At 45.7% G+C, this 24,078-nt stretch overlaps 2 protein-coding genes across 12 annotated transcripts in view; one reads left to right on the plus strand and one right to left on the minus strand.

The window, feature by feature from the left end:
• PURG (purine rich element binding protein G) overlaps window positions 1-13,335 on the minus strand; it is a 29,855-nt gene extending 16,520 nt beyond the window's left edge. For 2 of the 8 annotated variants that reach the window (XR_012476830.1, XM_074228284.1), the window contains exons 1-2: window positions 13,063-13,332; window positions 10,753-11,622 (exon numbers count right to left, since the gene is read on the minus strand). Coding sequence is in view for 5 of the 8 variants with exons in the window: in XM_074228284.1 (XP_074084385.1) it covers window positions 10,753-11,616 (864 nt within the window). In the remaining 3 variants the exon portion in view is untranslated. Of the gene's footprint in view, window positions 11,623-13,062 lie in introns of all 8 variants that reach the window. The other 6 variants (XR_012476829.1, XR_012476831.1, XM_074228281.1 and 3 more) reach the window with 6 other exon arrangements.
• A 428-nt stretch (window positions 13,336-13,763) lies between these two features.
• Window positions 13,764-24,078, plus strand: part of WRN (WRN RecQ like helicase) — a 103,593-nt gene continuing 93,278 nt past the window's right edge. For 2 of the 4 annotated variants that reach the window (XM_074228286.1, XM_074228290.1), the window contains exon 1: window positions 13,764-13,976. The gene's annotated coding sequence lies outside the window, so the exon portion shown is untranslated. Of the gene's footprint in view, window positions 13,977-20,889; window positions 22,842-24,078 lie in introns of those variants that run through there. The other 2 variants (XM_074228287.1, XM_074228285.1) reach the window with 2 other exon arrangements.

A 24,078-nucleotide genomic window follows, 5' to 3' on the forward strand; every position in this document is an offset into this window, starting at 1 on the left:
AGGAGATAAGCTCTTTTAAAAGAATCGCAGACCACAGAATTAGAAGGGACTTCTGAGATACCCTCTTATGTCTATACCTGGCCAGAAGGCTCTACTAAGGGACACAAAATGATGCCTTCAATGGGATGAAGATGAGGCTCCACTTTGGAAGTCCCTTTCATTACTCTCAACAAGACATGTGAGTCATGTCTCCTTTGAAGTTTTTGAAGGTGAAAGGTTTCCCTCTAGCTTCCTTCTTTTTTCATTCCAATCAACTAAGAAATCAGTCAGGTGGTCTTTCATTTTACCATAACAAAGCCCAACTGTTAAATGAATGAGACTACACATCATGTGTTTCTGCACCTATCTCAGTGAATCAAACTCCAAAGCTAAAAAAAAGACAAATCCTACTCAAAGAAGGGTTTTTCTATGTGAACAAAATAGCTGAAAACCACCCATAAGCATCAACAGTCAAGACAAGCTAGGAAATGGTTGGTGCATCCTGGTCCTTTAATCTTAAATCTCCATATTCTTGAGAGAGGGAATAACTGCTCTGTGAAGGTATGTTGAAGTGTCCATTAAACTCAAAGACATCATTTAGTAACTTGGAATAGGGAGGGTGATGTAAATACTAAGTGGTTGGCCAGGGCTGGGAGAGTTCATGAATATACTCTTATGTCACATTTTCATGGATAAATGGAGATTTATTCATTTGGTCAGCTGATTCACCAGGAAAATACCCACCCACACAACCACTGCCAGCAAGGAACACTGAACTATTGGAATATAATTTCTAGTAGCTAGATCCAAAGAACATGCCAACACTATGTTTTTTTTTTAGACAACACTATGTTTTTGAAATAGAAATGTTAAGGAAAGAAAGAGAATTTCATGAGAGAGTAAAATGTAAATGGAATCTACCTATGCCTTTATAGAAAACAGGGTCTATTTCTTACCCTCTCATGTGGGGCTCTAAGGAGTGCATTGGACTCAGCTTTTTAAACTGACTGGTCCTTTCAAAAGTGGTGACCCTGGAGTCATGTGAGATGTCAAGAGTCAAAGTATTAAATGAAGACTCAATTTCTGACATCTTGATGATTCCACCATGAGAACAATTATGGTTACATGAAGTTCTTTAAAGTTGGCAAAATGCTTTAAATCTATTCTCTCACTTGAACCAATGTCCATTACAACTGTTCCTACTCTCAGAACTGAGTAGTTATGCAGGAGAAGAGGAAGAGACCTGTCTTACAATTGCAGATGGCAAGGGGAAGAATCCTGACCCGAGAAAGGGGTGGGAGACTAGAGGAGCTCACAAGAGGCAGAGGAGAAATGTGAGTATAAAATTAAAAAGACTTGGCTAGAACATTACAAATTCATGGCAATTCCCAAGAGCCTGAAAGGGATGCTTTGCTGCCAGCTTTAAAACCATTCATTTGGATAGATTTCAAAAAGAAAGGATGGAAGAGAATGTTCAGCACTGATAAGAGTGAAGGGATTGAATGGAAGAAAACAGTTTTTTGAGTAAAAGGAACAACGTATTCTGGAAATGTCGTTGAGAGGTAAATGGCTGTCAGAGGGTTGCTCTGACATGTATGTCTTCTGTATGACTAGGGTTTTCTTTCACCAAGATGTGGTAAGGTCTTTGGTTTGAAAAAGAAATACCATATTCCAGGGGGATTCTGTAAATGTTACCAAAAAAAAAAAAGCCTGCTTGGTCTGCTAAGGATGTTGGTCTGGTCTCTAAGTATAAGAAGAAGGGAAGGGAGTCAGATGGACAATGAAATCAAGGAGGGCATCAATTGAACAGGGGGACTGATTCCCAAAATAACTGAATGATACAAGGAGAGTAGGGAGAAATACAAAAAAACCCACAAAAGCTCTTGACCATCCTGACTGCTCTCCTATGGACCCTCTCCAGACTATTAATACTCTGTACAAATTATTGCCCCCAAGTTTATGACTAAGGAAGAGTTGGAGAACATCACCAAAAACCAACTAGATGATTTAGATTACATTAAATTAAAAAGCTTTTGCACAGATAAAACCACTGTAACCAAGATCAAAAGAAATGTAGTAAATTGGGAAACAATCTTTACAACTAATGATTCTGACAAAGGACTCATTTCTAAAATATACAGAGAACTGAGCCATATTTTTAAAACAAAAAGCCATTCCCCAATTGACAAATGGTCAAAGGATATGCAAAGGCAATTTACAGATGAGACCAAAGCAATCCATAGCCATATGAAAAATTTCTCTAAATTATTAATTATTAGAGAAATGCAAATTAAAGCTTCTCTGAGGTATCACCTCACACCTCTCAGACTGGCCAATATGACCAGAAAGGATAATGAGCATTGTTGGAAGGGTTGTGGGAAATCTGGGATACTATTACACTGTTGGTGGAGCTGTGAACTCATCCAACCTTTCTGGAGAGCTATTTGGAACTATGCCCAAAGGGCAACAAAAATCTGCATACCCTTTGACCCAGCAATACCACTACTGGGTCTATACCCTGAAGAGATGAGGAAAAAGGGCAAAAACATCACTTGTACAAAAATACTCATAGAAGCCCTGTTTGTGGTGGCAAAGAATTGGAAATCAAGTAAATGTCCTTCAATTGGAGAATGGCTTAGCAAACTGTGGTATATGTATGTCATGGAACACTATTGTTCTATTAGAAACCAGGAGGGACGGGATTTCAGGGAAGCCTGGAGAGATTTGCATGAACTGATGCTGAGTGAGATGAGCAGAACCAGAAAAACATTGTATACCCTAACAGCAACATGGGGGTGATGTTCAACCCTGAAGGACTCGCTCATTCCATCAGTGCAACATTCGGGAACAATTTTGGGCTGTCTGCAAAGGAGACTGCCATCTGTGTCCAGATAAGGAGCTGTGGAGTTTGAGCAAGGTTCAAGGACTATTCCCTTTAATTTAGGAAAAAAAACCCCCCCAGATATCTTGTTGTCTGATTTTGTTACCTCTTAGACTTCTTGTCTCTTCCTTGGGGATGTAGTTTCTCTCTCATCACACTTGATTTGGATCAGTGTGCAAAATGGAGGCAAAGTAGAGACTGACAGATTGCTTTCTGTGGGGGTGGGGTGGGGGGAGGGAAGTAAGATTGGGGGGGAAATATCTTTAATAAAAATAAATTTAAAAAAATTACTGCCCCCAGATGTGATATGATCAGGTCAGAAGATAGTCATTTGGTTGCTTCCCTAATCCTGAAACTCTGTCTCCCTTAAAACTCTCAGTGTCTCCTTTATTTTTGGCAGCCACAACCAAAAAGCACCAAACTAAAAATGTTAGATTTATGCTACTATTCCAATAAAAAGACCAGAGAGGTAATTTCCTTCCAGTCTTCTCCTTTGACAAGCTTTGGTCCTAAATATCAGACAAACTTATTTTGGGCCATTATCTCTATATTTGTGCCTTTTCAGAGAACATGAAAAACTATAGCAAAGCTTGATTCACATTGATATAATAACAAAACTCCCAGTAAAGCCTGTCCTTCCCTTTATAAGTCCTTAGGCATAGCAGACTTAATCCTCGGGGTTAAGTAGATACCCTATTGACTAACACCTGCAGAGATCAATGCTCATGCTAGCCAACAGGAATGATTCTTTTTTGTGAAAATAAGTACTACAAGAAAGAAGAAAATAAATGTCTCCCAGATTTATCACTATTAGAGACTGGTCCAAACTGAGAAAGAAAACATTCCCAGAAAGTTTGTTGGACTAGATTGAAGCAGCATTTTTTTCCCTGGAAAGTGAATCTTTCTTCTTTAAAACAATCCTTTCCACAATGGAGAAGCATACATATACAGAATCAGAGAGAGTGAAGGGACATCAGTGACCATCTAGTCCAACCCATACACAAAAGGAATTGGCACTGTAACGTACTGGCAAGCAGCTGTCCAGTGTCTGATTAAAGACTTGGGAGGATGAGGAGCTCACCACCTTCTGAGCTAGTCTATTTCCTCCTTTTGGACAGCTCTCAGATTAGGTCTGTCCTGCTATACAGCCTCAACGTCCCCTCCCTGGCTCCTGGTTCTCTTCAGTTATACCAGTTCAAACAAATTTCATCCCTGCCACACAGATCATACCTGGATTCAGCCTTCACGTCCTTCCTGCTCTTTCTCTTTTCCAGGCTATAAAGACATAGGGTTTCTTCAGCTCACTTGACATGGACTCAGGCCCTTCCCTGTCATGGTCCCCAGTTCTGGACACTTCAGCTTTCCAATATTTTTCTTAAACTTCAGTGCTCAGAAGTGAATGGTTCAGGTGAGGTCCAACACATCCCCACCCCTAGAAGTTCTGCCTCTTCTCAGGTTGGCCAAAGTCAATAGGCTGCCCCAGTAATGCACAGAAAAGGAAATCTTGCTCCCCACTGCAGAAGCACATTATTTCAACATCTTAAAAAACCAAACGAACCCCACACATTTATTTCCTGCCTTTAAATGACAAAGAACTTGATTGATTTTTGTGGAATTTGGATGCCCTTTCATCCTCTCTCCCATGGTCACTTTGGCAAAGATCTCCTGAAGAGTTCCAGACCTTCCTCAAGTCTTGGTAACAAGAGGCTGAGTTCTTTAGAAACTGAAGAGATGCTACTGAGATGGATGAGCTCAGACAAGTCAACCTAAAGCAATATCTTCTGGTGCCTCATATCTGCGAGAGGTCAGAGATGATACATTAGAAAGTCATTTAAAAAAGAAAACAAATTCTAGGCCCTCTGTTCTGAGGGAGATATCGAAGTATTGATTTGCTAGACCCAAGTGGAAACTCTTAACTATATATAACTGTCAAACACTGGCAGTTAGCAAAGTCTAGCAGGAAGTGGGCTAAGTTTGGAGTTAGGAGGGGATTTGAGTTTAGGGCCAGCCTCAGATTCTCACTTCTTGGGTGACCTATTGCTTGGTCCCTTACCTTCCTAGAGCTGTTTTCTCATCTGAAAATGGGGTTAGTAATACTTGTAGCCTGACAAGCATTATAGGTTTTTGTGAGTAAAGTGCTCTGTATACCTTAAAGTGCTAGCAAATGCATTAGTTTGATAGAAATGCTAAAAAATAAAAAAGTAATATTTAAAGGCTTCATTAAAGTGCTGGACCTGGAGTTAGGAAGACTCATTTTTCTGAGTTCAAATCTGGCCTCAAATACTTCCTAGCTATATGACCCTGGGCAAGTCACTTCACCCTGTCTACTCATCCGTCAAATGAGCTGAAGAAGGAAATGGTCAACCACTCCAGTACCTTTGCCAAGAAAACCCCAAGTGGGTTCACAAAGACTTGGATTGAAATAACTGAACTACAAAGAAGCTTTTTCTTAGTAGTCATCTTAATTTGTTTTTTTGATGCTTGCTTTTCAATGTGGTAGGGTCTTCTGCTAAAGATGAAAGACAATTATGATTTAGTCTTCTCAGTGATAAAAACAAAGAGCCTCTTGCATGATGTTAAGCTCAGAGAATAGGCTGATTGTGTAAAGAGGCCAAAAACAGGGATCCACAAGTTCTCTAGGATACAGCCATTCTCTGAGGGGTGATAACAGAACATGGTGCATGGGTAATTCTAGAACTTCGAAATGGAGCAGAATGCAAGACTCTGGTATTGATTTATATAGGATCTGTTCCTATGTACTTTTCTATGTATGTATGTTTTAATTTTGAAAACTTCTTAGGGAATCTGTACAGTCAATGTCACTTATGTGCAAAAGTGCAGTGAAAATAGGGTCAGCATTGTGGCTACATTTCAACTACATAACAGAAGCTAGCGCATCTAAGATGGATATGACTGAATGAGCTGGATGGCAACAGAGTTCTGTCAATGGAGGAGGAAGAATTATGGATCACGTAATCTGAGTGAAAGATGTGGGAATCAGGTCAGAAGATAGATGTTGGTGATGGACCAGGGCACCTCCCCTCCCCCTACCCTACACTAATATAATCAGAAGTGCTCTAGGACCAGAGCCCGTCAGCACAACCCTTGTCCATGGTCCTCTCAAGCTCCGACAGTCTTTCCATGATATCTCCTTCCAATCCACAAACTGGGCTGCATTCTGTGTCCCTACAGCCCCTTTGATTTTTCCTTTGCATATTCAAGTAATGAGTAAATACACTTTGAAAACAGGGTGCAATTATTTTGTTCTGGCAGTGACAAAAGGGTAACAGAATTTTATGAGTTGGTTGAATTTTGTGGGTATGAAGCCCAGTTTAAAATTCTGGTTTATTTTGTATCTTGAAGTGATTTTTATCCTGCCAAATACTCACAGTTTTTTGGCATATAAAGACAGACTTGGAACAGGATGGGGAGCTACAGTAAACCCTCATTTATAAAGCTAGGAAAAGGGTTTTAAAACTGTATTTCCTATGAAAGATATGTAGAGATTAGGTTAAAAAAACTCACTAAAAACTTTTTTTTTTTTTTAGAAAACCACCAGGTTCCTTTTCCAAATCCCCAAAGGAGTCTTATTCCCCCCTCCCCCCAGATTACAAATGAACTACAAAAGAATTTGAAAAGAGATGGCAAATAATAGATGCATGACCTTTAGTGATATAAAGCTGTTTTTTTAAAACTAAGTATCTCTAAGAGGTTTTCTTCCCTCATCTTTAAATTGTGCAGCTCAGCTAAATTGATTGTTTCGCTGAAAAATTTGCAAAACTACAATATAAACACCTAGAAATATAGTTTAAAATCGTATGCCTAGTCATCAATATGTATTTATATACACACTCACATATAACAAATGTTGGCATGGCGCGCCCCTTTGATCAAAAGCCAGGAAGAAATACTGCTTCGTTCTTGGAAGTATACCTAGCTGTTAAGTAACATTCGTCCCATTTTTTAGCCGTACATCTCACACAGATATCAGAATGAAAGGGGGTCCTGGGGTATTCCCCAGCATTGGGCTTTGAGGCAAGGTCCAACTTGTGCCGATTCAGAAAGAGCATGCAATGATTTTGGCCAATCTTAGCTGTGTTTCTGCACTTCCTGAATATGACCCAAAAGGACTTCAGTCCACTGGGTCACTATTTTTTGGACAGTGCCAGGCTTTGCTGATAAACCTTAAGACTCCAACAGAGCCCAGCATACCTTCCTGGGGGCAATCCCCTCCAGTTACAGTCAAAAAGAACACTGTCAAGGACTTTGTATATTCCCCCCAAGAGGGAGAGAAGGCCAACCTGACTTGGCATGAGCGTTAACACTAGGACGGCTTAGAGAAATCCACCAAAATGAATTTGGGGGAATTCTAAATGAGCAATGTTATATTACTAAACCAAGTAAGAATTACTTTTTTTATTGGTTCTGAGCCTTTATGAATACAGATACTAAGCCTACTTTCAAATTCAATGTAAATAATTGAGATTTGTTTGTAATTTTCTTTTTTTTTCTGCCCTTCTCTATGATACCAATTCACTGGGCTCAAGTGATTACAATAGCGCTAAGAAAACATCTACATGCAAAAGAACACTCTAAAAAGACACTGGACTAGATAGTTCTACCAAAGCACATTCCATTCATCAGGTAGCAGCAATGTACACATTATATACAAAAGGTAAAGTGCATCATCTTATGAAATCATTCAATAAGTGAAAGGGCAGACATTTAAAATTGAGGTGGGGGCTTGAAGGGGAAATTCTCCCAAAGAACCAATCTCTTCTCCACCCTGTCCTAGCTTAGATTTTAATTTTTGGCCATGTTCTTTAGTGCAAATACGCTAAAGTTTTTTTTACTCAAGTTTAAGGAACATGGAGATGATTGGGGGTTTAAATAATGCCGAAGATTTGCAACCCAGCTGAAATTGGGACCCCCCCCCCCCACCTCCCCAGGCTACGGCAAGGCAGCTCCCTCAGCAGCCTCCAGACCATAGGTGGAGAGGAATTAACCCTCTAAGTTTACGTTCTTACATTTGGACTTTTCCTCCTTGGATTCCAATGTGCAAATATCAAGTGCTTTCGGTCTGCACAGAACAAGTAGTTTTGGTTTTGAAAAAGAGTAAATGCAGCAGATTCCAAACAGAAATGCGCTTTTGTGCCTAGGCACCTTTAGAATTAAGTGTCTTCAAGGCAGGGGTTCCCCTTCTTTTGTACAACTCCATGTCAAAATGATAAATGACAACGAATAAAATGTGTATTGCACATGCCAACGTAATAGCTTATTTTCAGAGATACCTGGCAATAGGGAGGTGCCCTGGTATCAAAATTCTGAGTCAGCCTATGGCTAGTGACTTCTTGGGTGTCTTCCTTTTAAAAACACCACTTCCCTTCATTTTTCAATGAAGAATAAATTACGGGAAAAAGAAAGAAAGGGATTAAATAGTTACACACATTATTTAGTTTACAGAATATTCAATAGGTTGGCTATTACTAGACCACAACAGTTGAAACTCATCAGTCTAACTGAAAGCTCTCAGATGACTTTTTTCCTTGTACAGGATGTATCCATGTTGGAATGTTATTTGCTCAACTAATTCATTATATGATTACCCTAAAAAAAAAACCTGGTGCAAAATGATGCCAACACGAACACTGATCACAAGCATTGCATTGGTGCACAGACACTTCCTCTGTATCAGACTAATGAAAACCAAGAGAGGAAGCATTTACTACCGAGTGACGCCACACACTTTAGACTGGAACACTGAAAGAGACAACTTCAGGGAGGCATGCCCGTCGGGCCAGGCCTCCCACCAGGGTGGGCCCTGCCAGTATTGGGGGGCTGCAATTGGACAAGGCCGTCATCCTGGCAGCAGCGGCGTGGGGCCTCACTGGGCTGGGGCTCCGGGTGTACAGCCCTGGACGTGAAGCAAAGCCTCGGAATCGTTTTACTCACATTTGCGGCTTCTTGAAAACAGCCTTGCTCCTTGAAGCCCCACCACGTGCATCAGGAGCTCAAGGGGCTACAACTGTTACCTCCTCATTTTCAACAGCTTCCAAGAGATCCAGAAGGTCCAGTGACAGTCCCTTTGCCACAGACCCTATATGTCCCCGAGGTCTGGTGACCCGAAGTGCTACCGGGTTGCGGAAAGGAACCATCACCCTCTTGATTCTCCTGTTTCTGTCAGAATCGTGATATTTTCTGATCAAACATATTGAAGTGCATTCTGGGGCAACTTTAGTGCAAAACTTTTTTTGTTAAAATATTTTAGATTTTTAAAAACCACATATGCTAAGGGCAACATCCTGTCTTCAATCCCTGTAAGGAGCTCTCACCAAGACTGGGAGAGCTGATTCTGGGGACTGAAGGCAGTGTTTGGCTCTCAGACCATGTGGGAGAGAATAAAGCCTAGATGAAGGGCAATCATTTCATTCACAAGAAAATGCAGCTGGAGGGATGACATCTCATTCAATGAAAAGAAAGCTGGTCAGGGCACACATGTATTGTGTGCTCACTTGTTGGGAAAAAAAAATAATTGGGGGACAAAAAATTGCTGGGGTTTTCTCAAAATTAATATTAAAAATTGATAAAAGGGTAAAACTTCCGTTGAGAAAACCTTTTGAAGGGTTACAAAAAGCACCTCATTTTTTGCTTTGAAATGTGCCTACAAGCAAGCTTTAAATAACCTTCTCCCATCATGGTACAGTCTGGGGAAATGCTTTTTCTGGACATAGCCAGCCTGTGGAGGACACGTTCCATTGGAAGTGTTGAGACAGCCTCATCAGCAGAAATCACAAAGGTGCTACTCGAGTCTAGAAGCATGGAGAGATCTCTGCATCTATCTGCTAAGTGGTTAACTGCTCTTTCTAAGGAGAAGCCTAGAAATTATATTTTTACTGGTCACTGAAACCATCAGCTAAGGGCAGCAGAAAATACTCAATGCCTACATTTCCACCACAAAGCCACGGGGTGGCATGGCCCCCACCCCCCAAAAGGGCGATAAAAATTATTACTGAAATTTGGAAAATCATTAAAAATATCGATTTCATCTTACACAGACCCATAGAAGGCCATCCTGGGCCTGATTCCTGGGCTGGGCTCCAGCAGCTTGGGATCACTGGTTCCCCTTCCCCCATGGCTTTGCAGTGGTGGGTGACAAGGGCACAATGACCCCAAAATGATACTGTGGCATCCTAACTCATCCAATGGTAGCTTCCTAAGGAGCTAGATGGCTCCCAAGACTTCTCCCCTTGTGTAGTATGAACATTTAAGACTCAGTAGGCAATGAGATATTTAAAGACTTCTACTTGCTCATAAGCATCAATGCAGACTCTAGGCAGTCCAGTTTTGTTCTGGTGGCAAATTCCCTATGCTTTATCCTATTTCCCTCAATTCTCCTTTGGGGAAGTTGGTCAGGTAGAAAGCCCAGCCTTCCAGAGCAGGCTCACATGTCTTCTTAGGATGAGAAATAGTGCAATCAAGGTAAGCCTTGCCTCTAAACTAAAGGTCAGATGACCTGCCTGGAGCTGCCAAAGACACAGCTTTGGGAAGGCTGGAATTCTCCCAGGACCTCTCCAGGAGGCTCTCCTGGGTTCTACGCAGATTCCCCAAAGTGGAGGGATGGGAGGTGTAATGGGCAAGGGGGGGGCCCCAAAGGAAGGAAGGCTTCTCCAAATCACGACAGCTGGAGGACAGACAGACAGTTCATTGGTCCTCTAGTCGAGACCTTCTTGCTCTTCACCACTGTCCCTTCTGACATCCATTCTCTGTTCTTTTTGGCTGCTGCAAATTCTCCTCATCTCCTCTTCATACTTGATAAAATTTTCCCCAAACCGTGTCCAAGCTTTGTAGGGAACAGTAATGGTGTTACGGTAAGGGGGTCTCACCTCACTTACCTTCAGGAAAACGCCATAGCGGTTGGAGCCCACATCAAAGTAGAACCTCTTGTTGTCCACCCTGAAGGACGTCCCCTCCGGTAGCTCCAGGGGCTCCTCTTCCCCTCCTCTGTGTGGTTCTTCGAGGTCACTGTCACCATAGTCTTCAATGAGCTGGACCAAGGCATCCCTGAACTCTATCATTCCCTGGGCCGGAAGGACGATGGTCTGCTCTTGGCCCAGGGTGTGCCCAAAGTAACCCATCCCTCCGGAGCCTCGGGTCAGGGTCTGCCGAATTCTGAGGAAACGGCCCCGTTGGTTTTCCTTCAGGTCTAGGTAGTACTTCCTATTGTCTCTCTCGATGTAGTCTGTCTTGAGCACACTGTGGGGGTGCTCCTCAGAAACCACGGAGGCTGGAGGGGATGGTGCTGAGGATTGTGGCCGTCTCCTGGCATCATGCTCTCGGTCGTGGCCGTGCTCTGACCGATGGGCTTTCAGGCCCAGGTGGGCATAGTGCTCAATGAAGTCCCCCAGGCATTCCTTCAGCTCCGCGGCCACAGACAGCGAGAGAGTCAGCTTGCTCTTGCGGATGTTGTCCTGCCGGCCCCTCCCTATCCAGACCTCAGCAATCTTCAGGAACCTGCCCCGGGGACTCTGCTTGACGTCGAGGTAGAATCTCTTCTTCTGGATGTCTACCCGTTTTGAGGCTAGCTCCTGGATTTCCACGGCGGCCCCGGTTTGGCAGACAGGAGTGCTGGTGGGTGGGGGGTAGTGTGGACACGGAGATTGCTGGGCCTGAGGATAAAGGCCACTTCTGCTGACACCGGAGCCCCCTCCTGCATTCCTGCCTCCTCCTCCTCCACCTCCTCTCCCAGATCTTTCCATCTTTAACTGCAAGAGTCAGGAAAGGGAGAAGAAAGCAAAGACTTGGGATGAGCTAAGACTTCTCTAGTCTTCTTCCTCCTCAATTCTTCCTGGCCTCTGCAGGCCAAGGACACCCCAGACTCCCCTTCTTAGTCTGGGCTTAGCCTCCCTTGCATGGTCTAGACTGCCCTGGAAGGATGCTTTCCCTCCCCTCTTTTTCTATATCTTTCTTATGATCTCTCCTCTTCTCTGACACTGCTTCCATCCTGGGGCAAAGCGTCATCTTCTCCCACCTGGACTATTGCAATAGTTGCTGGGTGGGGAGGGGGAATACCTGCCTCAAGTCTCCCCTCTCTTCAGGCCCCTATCCATTTAGTTCAGCCACAACAGTGATTGTCCTAAAGTCCAGGTCTGATCATATCACCCCTTTCCCTATTTGACAGACTCTGGTGGCTCCCTGTTGTTTCTAGGTCCAGTTCATTACCTAGTTTCCCCCCCTCTATCAGTCTTTTTACACCATGTTCTCCCACAATTACTCTTGGATCTAGTGACGTGGCTTCCTGACTGATCCACAAATAAGACCTTCCATCCCCAGCCCCAAACATATGCGCTTGGAAACATGGCATCTCTGGCTCCCTTCAAGAGAAGGTTCGACCCCCCCCCCCAAAGGAGGGCCCTTCTTACCCACCCCTCGGGGACTGTCCCCAAACTATCCTGTGTGTTCCTGTGGTTTCCTCTGTGGACTGGAGGGGGGCTTCTAAAGGGGGAGGCCTGGAGATGTTTTTGCTTTTGTTGGTGGGTGGGATGCTTTCTTTCTAACCCCAGAACTTAACTAGACAGGCACACCTAGGTGGCCCAGAATCTGGAATCCTAAGCTTAGAGTCAGAAAGACTGCACTTAGGAGCTACCTGACTTTTCTCAGTTTCCCAATCTGTAATATGGGAGGAAACAACTTCCCAGGTGTACTGGGAGGATCCAAAGCGTAGCCCAGGCTTGGTGCCCTGCCCATATTGGCCCTCAATCCCTAATGAATGAGCTTCGGCTGGACCCCTGTCTGCCAGCTGTCGCCCTCAGACCCCAGTCCCTCACTGGCCCACCCTCTCCCATTGAGGCCACACACTCTCTTCTCATTGGCTACTTTCATCCAGTCCAGCTCCACAGTTCCCATCATTGGCCCACCCCACGTGCCCCACCCACTCGATCGTGGCCACACCCTGTTTCCTGATTGGTCACGGCCCCTACAACAGGCCGGCTTCTCCTCCTTATTGGCTAAGCCTATACCACCTGTTCCACCCCTTTCCCTCAAGGGCCCTGCCTTCGTTGGCCACACCCACCCAGCCCGATCTCGTTCTCCTCTCAGCCGGCCTGGCCCCGCCCCCTCCCGCCCCGCCCCGCCTCCCCACCCAAGCCCCTCCCCTCCTTCCCCGCTCTCCACTTTCCCCCTCCCCCTCCGCGCCGGGTACTCACGTCCGCGCTGCCGCCATGCCCTCCTGTGCGCGGATGCCCTTGGCCGCCACCGCCGCCGCCCCTTCGCCTCCGGGCGCGAGCATCCCTAGCCGCCGCTCCGTCTCCTCCGTCGAGGATGGAGGGATGTCGGGCGGGCCCCGGAGCCGCCTCAGCCCCGGAGGGAGGGAGGGAGGGAGGGAGGGAGGGCGGGAGCGCGCGCGGAGCCTCACGTAGGGGCGCGCACGCCTGCGTGCGAGGGCGGCCGGCCGGAGGTTCCGCCAGAGCCCGGGCGGCGGGTGTCGGCGAGGGGAGTGCGTATGACGTGCAGGGGGGCGGGCGGGAGCGTGCGCATGACGTCGCCCGTCGGGCGGGCCCGTCCTTCCCGAGGCAGTCGAGTCGGCTCGGGAGGCTCGTGGGGGGAGGGGAGGGGCCTGCGCGACGCGCGCGCCTGGGTGCCGCGTGCGCGAGACGTCCGAGAGACTGGCGCAGACTGCTGACGTCAGGCGGGCGGCCGCAGAGTCGGGGGAATCTGTGAGGGCTGGCGCGCGCGCGCGCGCGGCCGAGCGGGCGGGGGCACTGGAGGTCAGGAGCGAGGTCAGGGGCCGGGGCTGGGGTGGGGGGGGGAAGGCCCAGCCCGGGCGCGCGCGGCGGCCCCGCCTCCTCGGGCACGCGCCGCCGACGCGGTCCGCGCGCGACGCGGGCGCCCGAGGGCCGGGCCACGGCCGAGGCGGAGCTGCCTCGGGCCCCTCCCCGCGCGCCTCAGGCCCGGGCCCGCTGCTGGGCGGGTTCCGCGCCAGGAGAGCCCTAGGGAGGCGCCACCCGGCCCCTGAGAGAGTGGGAGCGCGTCGAGGGCGGGGCTTGAGGCCTCAGCTGGGCGGCCGGAAGCCAAGGGGCCGGCCGCTGCCTAGTGCGCGCGGAGCTGGACACGCGGGGAGGTAACGGAGGGGCGAGGAGCCGGCCCCTGGGGCCCGGGGGGCGGAGTCCGGGCGGGGTTGGCCGGGGCGGCGGAGCGGACTGCACCGGGCCGTGATGCACCGGCCGTGAAGCGGGCCGGGCACCCTGCCTCCCGGCGCCCCCCTTCCGCCAGGCGCGCCTCGGCTTTGGCCTCGCAGCCTGACAGGTAGAGGGCCGCGGCCTCGTGGGCACCTCCTAGAGGGCCTCAAAGCCTCGTGGGCACCTGCTAGAGGGCCTCAAAGCCTCGTGGGCACCTGCTAGAGGGCCTCAAAGCCTCGTGGGCACCTGCTAGAGGGCCGCGGCCTCGTGGGCACCTGCTAGAGGGCCTCAAAGCCTCGTGGGCACCTGCTAGAGGGCCTCAAAGCCTCGTGGGCACCTGCTAGAGGGCCTCAAAGCCTCGTGGGCACCTGCTAGAGGGCCTCAAAGCCTCATGGGCACCTGCTAGAGGGCCGCGGCCTCGTGGGCACCTGCTAGAGGGCCTCAAAGCCTCGTGGGCACCTGCTAGAGGGCCTCAAAGCCTCGTGGGCACCTGCTAGAGGGCCTCAAAGCCTTGTGGGCACCTGCTAGAGGGCCGCGGCCTCGTGGGCACCTGCTAGAGGGCCTCAAAGCCTCGTGGGCACCTGCTAGAGGGCCGCGGCCTCGTGGGCACCTGCTAGAGGGCCTCAAAGCCTCGTGGGCACCTGCTAGAGGGCCGCGGCCTCGTGGGCACCTGCTAGAGGGCCTCAAAGCCTCGTGGGCACCTGCTAGAGGGCCGCGGCCTCGTGGGCACCTGCTAGAGGGCCGCGGCCTCGTGGGCACCTGCTAGAGGGCCTCAAAGCCTCGTGGGCACCTGCTAGAGGGCCGCGGCCTCGTGGGCACCTGCTAGAGGGCCTCAAAGCCTCGTGGGCACCTGCTAGAGGGCCGCGGCCTCGTGGGCACCTGCTAGAGGGCTGCAAAGCCTGGTGCTCACCTGCGAGCGCTGTGAAAAGGGCAGAGGTCGGTGGTCGTGACAGTGCCGCTTCCAATCCGGCCCGGCCCAACCCAGCTCGGCACTGGTGTGGCCAGTGCTGTGGCAGCCAAAAGCTCCAGTCTCCAGAATCTTTCTGTTCCAGAAGACAAGTCACATCCAGGGGAGATAGGGGCCAGAGGGTCTTCCTTCCCAGGGCATCCCCACAACCTTTCCTGGGTCTGGACACAACACCCTAGCGGCCTCGGACGGCCACACGGGCCATTTTCTAGTGCTGGCTCCATGACCATTCAGATGTCCTAGTCATCAAAACTCAAAACAGAGGCGGCTAGGTGGCGCAGTGCCCTGGAGTCATACCTGAGTTCACATGTGGCCTCAGACACTTCCTAATGACCCAGCTGTGTGTCCTTGGGCAAGCCACTTAACCAATCCCATTGCCTTGCAAAAAAAACCTTAAAAAAAAACTCAAAACAAATTATAGTCCCAAGAATCCTATCCTTAAATAGCAAAAATTTCTCCTTCACTACAACTTAAAGCTTGAATATATTTGGGCGTTTTGGGAAAGGAAAAAAAACTGCTATTTCCATGAATCATTTAAAACTAGGTGAATATAGCAAGGAGAAATAAAAATCTTTATTCATAGACGAACTGCAAATCTCATACCAGGTCCTGCTTCTTGAGTCCATGGTCTACATCAGTTGTGTTTTTTTCCTTGACCTGGGGGGTCTTGGATAGAGCAGTCTACCTCAGATGCAGGCTGCTTCAGATCCTGTTTGAGTTTCCAGGTCAGGTTACCTGTGGGTTCCACAATCCAAGTTGGGGGGGGGGTCTTGCCCTTTTAAGTGTGTCAGATTGATCCATGACTAAGCCTAGGAGCTTGGCAGCAGTGGGGGTGGTGAGCAGAACTTCCAAAGGACCTTTCCACCACACCTCCAATGGGTGCTCTTGGAGCTGTCTTCCACTCAACCCAATCACTGGGTTGGATCAGCGGTTTAGTCTCAACTGGAATATCTTAAGCATGAGAGTGTGAGACAAGTTGGTAAGTCTGTTATCTTCAGTGCCATGCCAGTACAGTGTTGCAGGAGAGAGCCTTAGCTGCTCCTTCCCACCCTTGAGGGCAGGGAATTTGGGCATTGACAGCAACCTGTTACTATCTGATAGGGACTGAGCTTATGAGAACCAAAATGGTCAAGAGTTAAGGCTTAGCATAGGTAAAGGAAACATTTTGGACAGGGGATACTTAACTCCTCAGAAAATTTTTAAGGGAGGTCTTAAGTATTCTATTGATTATTTCAAGCATTCCAGAAGATTGGGGGTGATAGGTACAAGGTAGGTGCTGCAGCTTAGCCAATGAAGCTCCTGTGAAATGGCTACCTTCATCACAGTGTATTTCTTTAGTAAACCCATAAAAGAATTTTTCCTAAGAAGGTTTTTGCTATCCTAGAGGCTGTGACTGGGAAATACTACCACCCACAGGAAAAACATACAGAACATAACCAAAACATTTTTTGTAACCAAGAGCAGATGGCAGTTGAATGAAGTAGATCTGCCAAGTTTCAAAAGACACATCTGAGAGAGGAACTTGTCCTTGAGCTGGCATCCGTGACTTGGATATATTATGCTTGGGACAGGTGGGGTATATCTCATAGGCAGTATTGGCAGCCCTCCTTACTAATATTTTCGAGCCAACTCTGCCAACTTGTCAGGCCCCCAATAGTTGAATAAATGAAGGTATACTATCATTAAGGAGGGATAAATTCTTAGGGAGTAGTCTAAATTCATTAGGACTTTACACCCCTCCTTTTGAAGTCTTTCCTGGTTTATAGTTTGACCTGCTTGGTCAGCCAAGTCACCGTAGTCTAATGAGTAGAGCAACAATGGGAATTCTGTTCAGTCATCTTCATGACTCCATTTGAGGTTTTCTTTCAAAGATATTGGAGTGGTTTGCCATTTCCTTTTCCAGCTCATTTTACACATGAGGAAACTGAGGCAGGCAGAGTGAAGTGACTTGTTGACCTGAGACTAGATTTGAACTCAGGTTGATGAGTGTTCCTGACTCCAGGCCTGGTGCTCTGTATACTCTGGTACCCCCCCACCCCCAGTTGATAAGACTATCAGGGAGGGAGATGAATCAAGGCCAGGAATGGCATCAGATGAGCTTAAAGGGAGGTGTGTGGGATATCTACCCTTCTAGAAAATACTCTTCTCTGTAGAACATAGCCTGAGAAGATATAGAAAGATTTCCCCAGAGTTTCTGGAAAGATATCATCATTGGCCTGCATTCTTCTATGCTGTGTGTTGTATTTTATTCCTTGGACACACGTTGATATGTGGAGCTCCTGTTTTGACCTCTGGGCCTTAGCAAGCAGTGGTGCATGAAACACCTTCAATGTTGTCCAAGGCACATGACTTTCACATTATGTTTATTCTAGCGAGTGGAATGTAGTGCAGGCATCCTTCTCCCTCTGCCTTGTCTGGAATCATTCCATCATTCCAACCCATGGCCGGATTGGAAGGAAACAGGACTTTTGTCAGCTGTGTTTGAATGCTGCCACAGGCCATGGCACCTTGTTGAGGCCCCTGGGCACCTTGGCACCAGCAAGGCCAGGCACAGCCCCACAGTGTGTGCTATCTGACAACAAAATAGCAAATCTGGCTCTCTTGGCTTTTCCTCTCAGACCACTCCAGATCTGGAGGGGCTAAATGGGTGCCTCCAGTCCTCTAGTAAAGCACTGAAAAACAGCTTCAGGGATTTGTGAAGGGCAGGGCTTCCCAAATCCTAGGAATCCAGTCATCAAGCTCTAGGTCCTAGGAGCAGCCCTTCCGCTTTTTAAACTAAGGTCTCTCAGCTCTGTTTCTCCATGGGCAGCTAGATGGCACAGTGGATTCAGGAGGACAGGAGTTCTAATCTGGCCTCAAACATTTGGTACTTACTAGCTGTGTGACCCTGGACAAGTCACTTAACTCTGATTGCCTCGCATAGAGGGCCATCATGCTGGCACCTGGACCTGGAGGAGAAAGTGAGGCTGGTGAACTTAGCACAGCCCCCCTCACTCAAATTCAATTTCACATGCTAGTCATGGCATCACCTCCCTGATATGGTGGTCTTCAAAAATGGAAAAACTTTTTTTTTTCATAGCCACACCCATTCAGTAATTAAAGGTTAGGTCAGCATCTTTTATGATTGGTGTTGTTTGCTTTCTTCAAAGAATGGGCCGAGATTTCTGGTTTGAATAGAATTCACATTCTCTCTAAGCCTTCCGTAAATCCCTTATTCTGGGACTCTTATTGGCCAATCTGTGAGAGCCTGAGTGATTTGGGTTTAAAGACTATCCAATAGCCCTATTTGAATCCCAATGGACTTTATCAATGCCTAGTTCTTCAAAGCTTCAAGAAATTATAAATGAAAGCTAAATGTGACCATAGAGGTAATAGTCTTAAGTTTTTGAAATGGGGGAATGATAGAAGAAATCGGTAGGGAAGGAAAAAACCTAGCCCCCTAACTCAAGGTACCTTGAGAAGTATGAGCAATTGAAATTTATATTCCTTTGGACAGAGGGCCTACTTGTAAGGCTATGTCCTGAAAAGGTGCAGGAGCAGCAGCTGTGGGGTGGATCCATTGTTTTGTTGTTAAGGGGTTTTTGCTTCTCGGGCACGATTTACTGAGACCTTGCCAGGGAGGGGCAAGAAAGAAAGACCACCTTCCTTCCCTACCTACCTCTTGCACCCCATGGGAGCTTCCCCCCATGATCCCTGCTTTCTACAAATCAACCTTCTCAAGGAGAGACAACATGCAAATAGCTGTGTACAACTTACACCAAGAATAAGTCAGAAAAATCAATAGAGGGGAGGCCATAGCATTCTAGATTGGGAAACTTCTAGACAAGCTTTCTAGTCAAGTGGGATTTCTGTTGGTACTTCTCTTTAGAGACTAGGGATTCAAATGATCTAAGTCATTAAACCCCAAACCCTAAACCCTCAAGCTCTCACAGATTGCCAACAACAAGTCCCAGAGTATGGAATCTGAAGGTTTAGAGTGTGATTAGCAATTGTTTCCATTCAAAATCAGGGGAGGGGGTTCAGAACTCCTGTCAACCTCCTTACCTCTGAAGGGAAGGCAGGGAAGCTAGTGTCTTTGATTGGTGGAGTATTTGGGTGGGGAAGGAGGAGTAAGTTATAATTGCAACAATGGGAACAGATGAGACCTTTGAATATCAAACAGATTAGATAATGAGTTCCATTTTGGACTTGTCGAATTTAAGAGGTCTGCAGGTCAGCTGCTTCAAGATATCATGGGTAGCTGGAGATGTGAATTTAGATTTCAGGGATTGTAATTGGAGAGAAATGAGTTATGTTCATGGACTAGATCTGTTATAGATAGATTTAGGTATTTCATACCAGGGAATTTAGGCTTGGAATTTGAACAAAAAGAAAATTCTAGGTCATGTAGCAATTTCTTTTATTTTTAAAATAATATTTTCCCCCAGGCACATGCTTATTATTCACTTAAAAAAAGTTTTGAGTTCCAAATTCTCTTTCTTCCTCCCACCCCCTGAATTCTTCCTGAGATGATAATCAATCCCATATGGGTGTTAACTATAATTTTCTTAGTCTAAAATGAAATCACAAAGTTTTATAAATGAAGTTTTATTCTCTAGGATCTTACCAAAAACCCATGGGTGGATTAGCATCCTTTTGAATGCCAATGCTAATACAAAATGACAAAGAATTAAAAACAGAGTTAGGTAACCAGTGAGATTTCCCATAGATGACATGGTTTACAATATGATTCTCTCAAATCTTAGAATATTTGCTTAAAATTCCTATTATTATTAATTCCACTTAGGCTGGAAACCTTCAGATTCCATAACCTAAACCTTCAGATTCCATACTCTGGGACTTGTTATTGACAGTCTGTGAGAGCTTGAGGGTTTAGGGTTTGGGGTTTAATGACTTAGACCATTTGAATTCCTGATCTCTAAAGAGAAGTACCAACAGAAATCCCACTTGACTAAGAAGCTTGTCTAGAAGTTTCCCTTTTTTGGATTTATTCTAGGTATAAGTTGTATAACAGGATTTTCTCTCTCATCCAAGAGGTCTCTTATCTTGAAGTTTGTTGATCAGATAAGGAATTCATTGGTGCTATTGATGAGATGACCAGATGGTAATTTACACAGGCCAGCCAAGTCTATATTGTAGGAGACAGGCCTTAAATAGCAGACTGATATAACTATTAATTAAAGGTTAAAAGACTGATTTCTGATTAGAAATCTTTGGATTAGATTAGACAGAGATTATACTTGTGTAAAACATTTCCATCTTAGTCTTTTGTACAAGAAGTCTTGAACAACAAAGCAACACAAAAGCAATGAGAAAATGAAAAATAATATACTTGTCTGTATTCACACAATATCAGCTCTTTGGAGGTAAATAGCATGTTTCATTATGAGTCCTTTAGAATTGTCTTACTGAGAATGGCTGACTTTCATTGTTGATCATCATTATAATATTGCTGTTAGTGTACAGTGTTCTTCTGGTTCTGCTCACTTTACTTTGCATAGGTTTATGTAAGTCAGATTTTTCTGTACTCATTCTGCTTGTCATTATAAGACAAAAATAATTCATCACTATCATAGCACAACTTGTTCAACCATTTCCCAATTGATTTCTAATTCTTCGCCACCACAAAAGGAACTACTATAAATATTTTTGTATAACTCGGCTGAGGAATGACCTTAGTTTTTAAAGATTACAGAGACAGGGGTGGGAGTGGATCAGAAATGAGGTAATTTAGGTATATATTGATTGGGGCTATAACTTCAAGAGCTAGTGGGATAGTGATGTAGAGGAGGGATGGGGTAGATCAAAGGCTTAATCCTTTCAGACTAAAATAGGTATTTGTTTTGTTGTTAGGGGCTTTTGTGTCTGGGGGTGGGATTTACTGAGTCCTTGGGGGGGGCAGGGTATTTTACTAAAAGTTAATTGACCTGCCTCTTACCTTGTACTGTGGGAGATAACTTTGATTTCTTTTTTATGAAAACTTCTTGTTTATATCTTTTGATCATTTATTAATTGGAAATGGCTTGTATTCCTGTAAATTTGACTCTGTATTTTAGAAATGGGACCTTTAACAGAAACAGGGCTATAAAAAATTGTTTCCCAGCTTTCTGATTTCCTTTTAATTTTGGTTGCATTGATTTTGTGCAAAATCTTTTAAATTTTATATAATCTAAGGGCTACATTTTTCCATTTCATGATGCCCTCTTTATTTTGTTTGGTCCTTTCCTTTTCTTTACCTCTGACAGGTAGACTATTCCTTGCTCTCCTAATTTGCTTAGGGACTCTTTCTTTATGTCTAAATCAAGTACCAATTTTGATCATATCTTGTTATACAGTTTGAGATGTTGATCTGGTTTCTGCCATACTGTTTTCCCGATTTTCCTGCAGCTTTTGTGAAATACTGAGTTTTTGTTGCACAAAAGCTCGAATCTTTGGGTATATTGTATACTAGATTACTCTGGTCATTTATTGTCTAGCTAATCTGTTTCACCTTTGCATTTCTTAGCTGTTATAAATGAATGTAAAGAAAAACCTGCTAGAGAGAAAATTGTACATTTTATTCACGGAACCTTGCAAGATACACCTTATAAGATAGGGTACCTCACTCCTAGGCATGAGGCACACCTTAGTCTCAGGAGTCAGGTAATTTATTGTCCTCAGAAACTCTTTCCCCTCCCTTTTGGATGTTACTGGCTCTCAGAGTTTGAGTTACAATTTAAAAGGTCTGCCCATTCCATGATATGCCCCTAATATGATCCCCCCACATTATCCAATGAGTGATATACAAAAGAACCCCAAGCCTCACAGGGGGTGTGTGGGTTAATATTCAATTACCTAATTGTGCAGACTCAGTAGCATTAGGTCAAGATCTCTAGGTCACTCTTGACCTTTGGGGTTTGGTATCCCTGGAATGGGATTAGGAAGACTCTTCCAGTCTTGTGATTGGCTGGGTCATTCCCCCTTTGTAATGGATTCCCTAAGGGCTCCCCTCCACATCCTGTGAAGACCATCACCCTATATTTCCCACAACTTCCCCTTTTGTAATGGATTCCCTAAGGCTCCCCTCCACACTCTGTGAAGACCAACACCCTACATTTCTCACATTAGCCAATACCAGCTTGTTTTGATAATTACTGCTTTTATAACACAGTTGGAGGTCTGGCCCTGGTAGACCACCTTCCTTCACTTTTATTTTTCATTGATTTTCCTTGATATTTGTGATCTTTTGTTCCTCCAGTCATTATTTGTTTTAGCTTTATAAAATAATTAGTAGTTTGATTGGTGTGGCACATTTAGGTAGGATTGCAATTTTTTGTTATATTCTTTTGGCCTACTCTTGAGCAATGAATATTTTCCCCAGTCTTCAGATCTTATCTGTGCAGGGGTTGGGCTGGACTGGGGCCTTGCTGGGCTGCTGGCTTGGTGGGCAGGGCCAGGCTGTTGGAGCAGGGTGCCTGCTGCTGCATTCTTCCCTCTTGTGAGGCTGGCTCCTGCTGCTTTAGACCCTGGCTCCCCTCTCACCCACTGAGACTGACCTTTCCTGCAGGACTGGCAAGCTGCTGCCTAGCTTCTCAGTGAGTTCTAAGGGGGGCTTGCAAGTTGTTTGGAGGGAAATTTGGGAGGTATCGAGGGAGTTCACGCTCTGTCTGGGTGGCACCTGAAGTCCCCATGTAGCAATTTCCAGAAGGAAATATCCTTAGCCATAATGTGGAAAGGATCCTCAGCAAGGATACAGCCTCAATTTTCTTGGACTCAACCCTCCAGCTCTGTCTTGGTTTGCCAGTCAAACCTTAGGATGGAGCTGACGTGAGGACTGTGGTCCTCATGAAAGGCCCTAAAGGTCAGTGCCCTGAACCAAATGAGTTTTGGAATATCTTTAAAGAAATTGTTAGCCTAGTCTGGACAGTACTCAGAGCTCCTGCCACACCATACTGTTGAAGTTAATGGGTTTGGGTTCTAGTAGCCTGTAAAACTAGAGTTATGAGAGACAGAGACTTCTCTCCAAGTGGGCTGAGAACTAGCCAGGTTTTGACGACAGGGAAAAACCTTTTAAAAGCAAAAGCAAGAAAGGAAAGGTGAATTGGGAGAGATTAGGGAGGAATTGGGGTGGGGTGGGGGGTCGGAAATCAATTTAGAAATCATCAAGGATTGTTGGTCATTATTTGGATAACATTGTTGTGTGCTTCATTGGGAACAGCTGTTTCTGGTCAAGACTTGGGAACGTTTACTAAACACAGGATGGACAGTATAGGGAAGAGTTTGTGATCTAGAGGCTATTGTAAAGATGCCATGGAAGCATAAAGTAACATGTTTTTCAGGGATATTTAAAAAAACCTAACTCTCCCTTAAGTTACACAAGATGGGCTTTGCAGGGAGACACCTGACTCTGCCCAGTATTGCCAGGGCATCAGTATGAACATTTAATAGGAGGGCATTTCACAACAACAATAATAACAATTATTAATGGATAGAACATTTTACAGCTTACAAAGAGCCTTATAGACATCTCATTCTATCTTCTCCAAACTTGGGGAACTGTGTTCTTACTGAAACTGTTACTGAGAAGGGATAGGAGGAGACTGTCAGGTCACCTATGGATGTCTGGGTCTTCCTAGCTCTTCAACTCCAGGCCCACTTATAAAATCAGGAGCTGCTTCCTTTACAGTAGCCTAGAAGAGGAGTTCATGATGATGCCCTACCAATCCCCTATCTTCTTGCTTCTAGAAGGGTGCCAGGTCTGAAGACACTCTCCCTGCTCCTTATCTTCTGGCCTGTGTATGCTATAGATGGGAGCTAGAAGGTGACCAAGTGCTTCAGACCTTAATCTTCTGAACTGTTGGAGTCTTGGGGACCAAATAGCATCCCCTCTTTGGCAGGGACCTTGGCAGTTGTTGCTTTTACCATGATTCATGTGATTTTTTTTTTAGATCAGATCTATATAGCTTCCTCTAACCTAGTGTGCCTTTCCTTGTAACAAAAATGGGACAAGTAAAAGAAAAATGACAAAACCAATATATTGGGGCAGCTAGGTGGTGTAGTGGATAAAGCACCAGCCTTGGAGGCAGGAGTACCCGGGT

The sequence above is a fragment of the Macrotis lagotis genome, chromosome 3, assembly GCF_037893015.1.
Source record: "Macrotis lagotis isolate mMagLag1 chromosome 3, bilby.v1.9.chrom.fasta, whole genome shotgun sequence".
NCBI classification, from domain to species: Eukaryota; Metazoa; Chordata; class Mammalia; order Peramelemorphia; family Peramelidae; genus Macrotis; species Macrotis lagotis.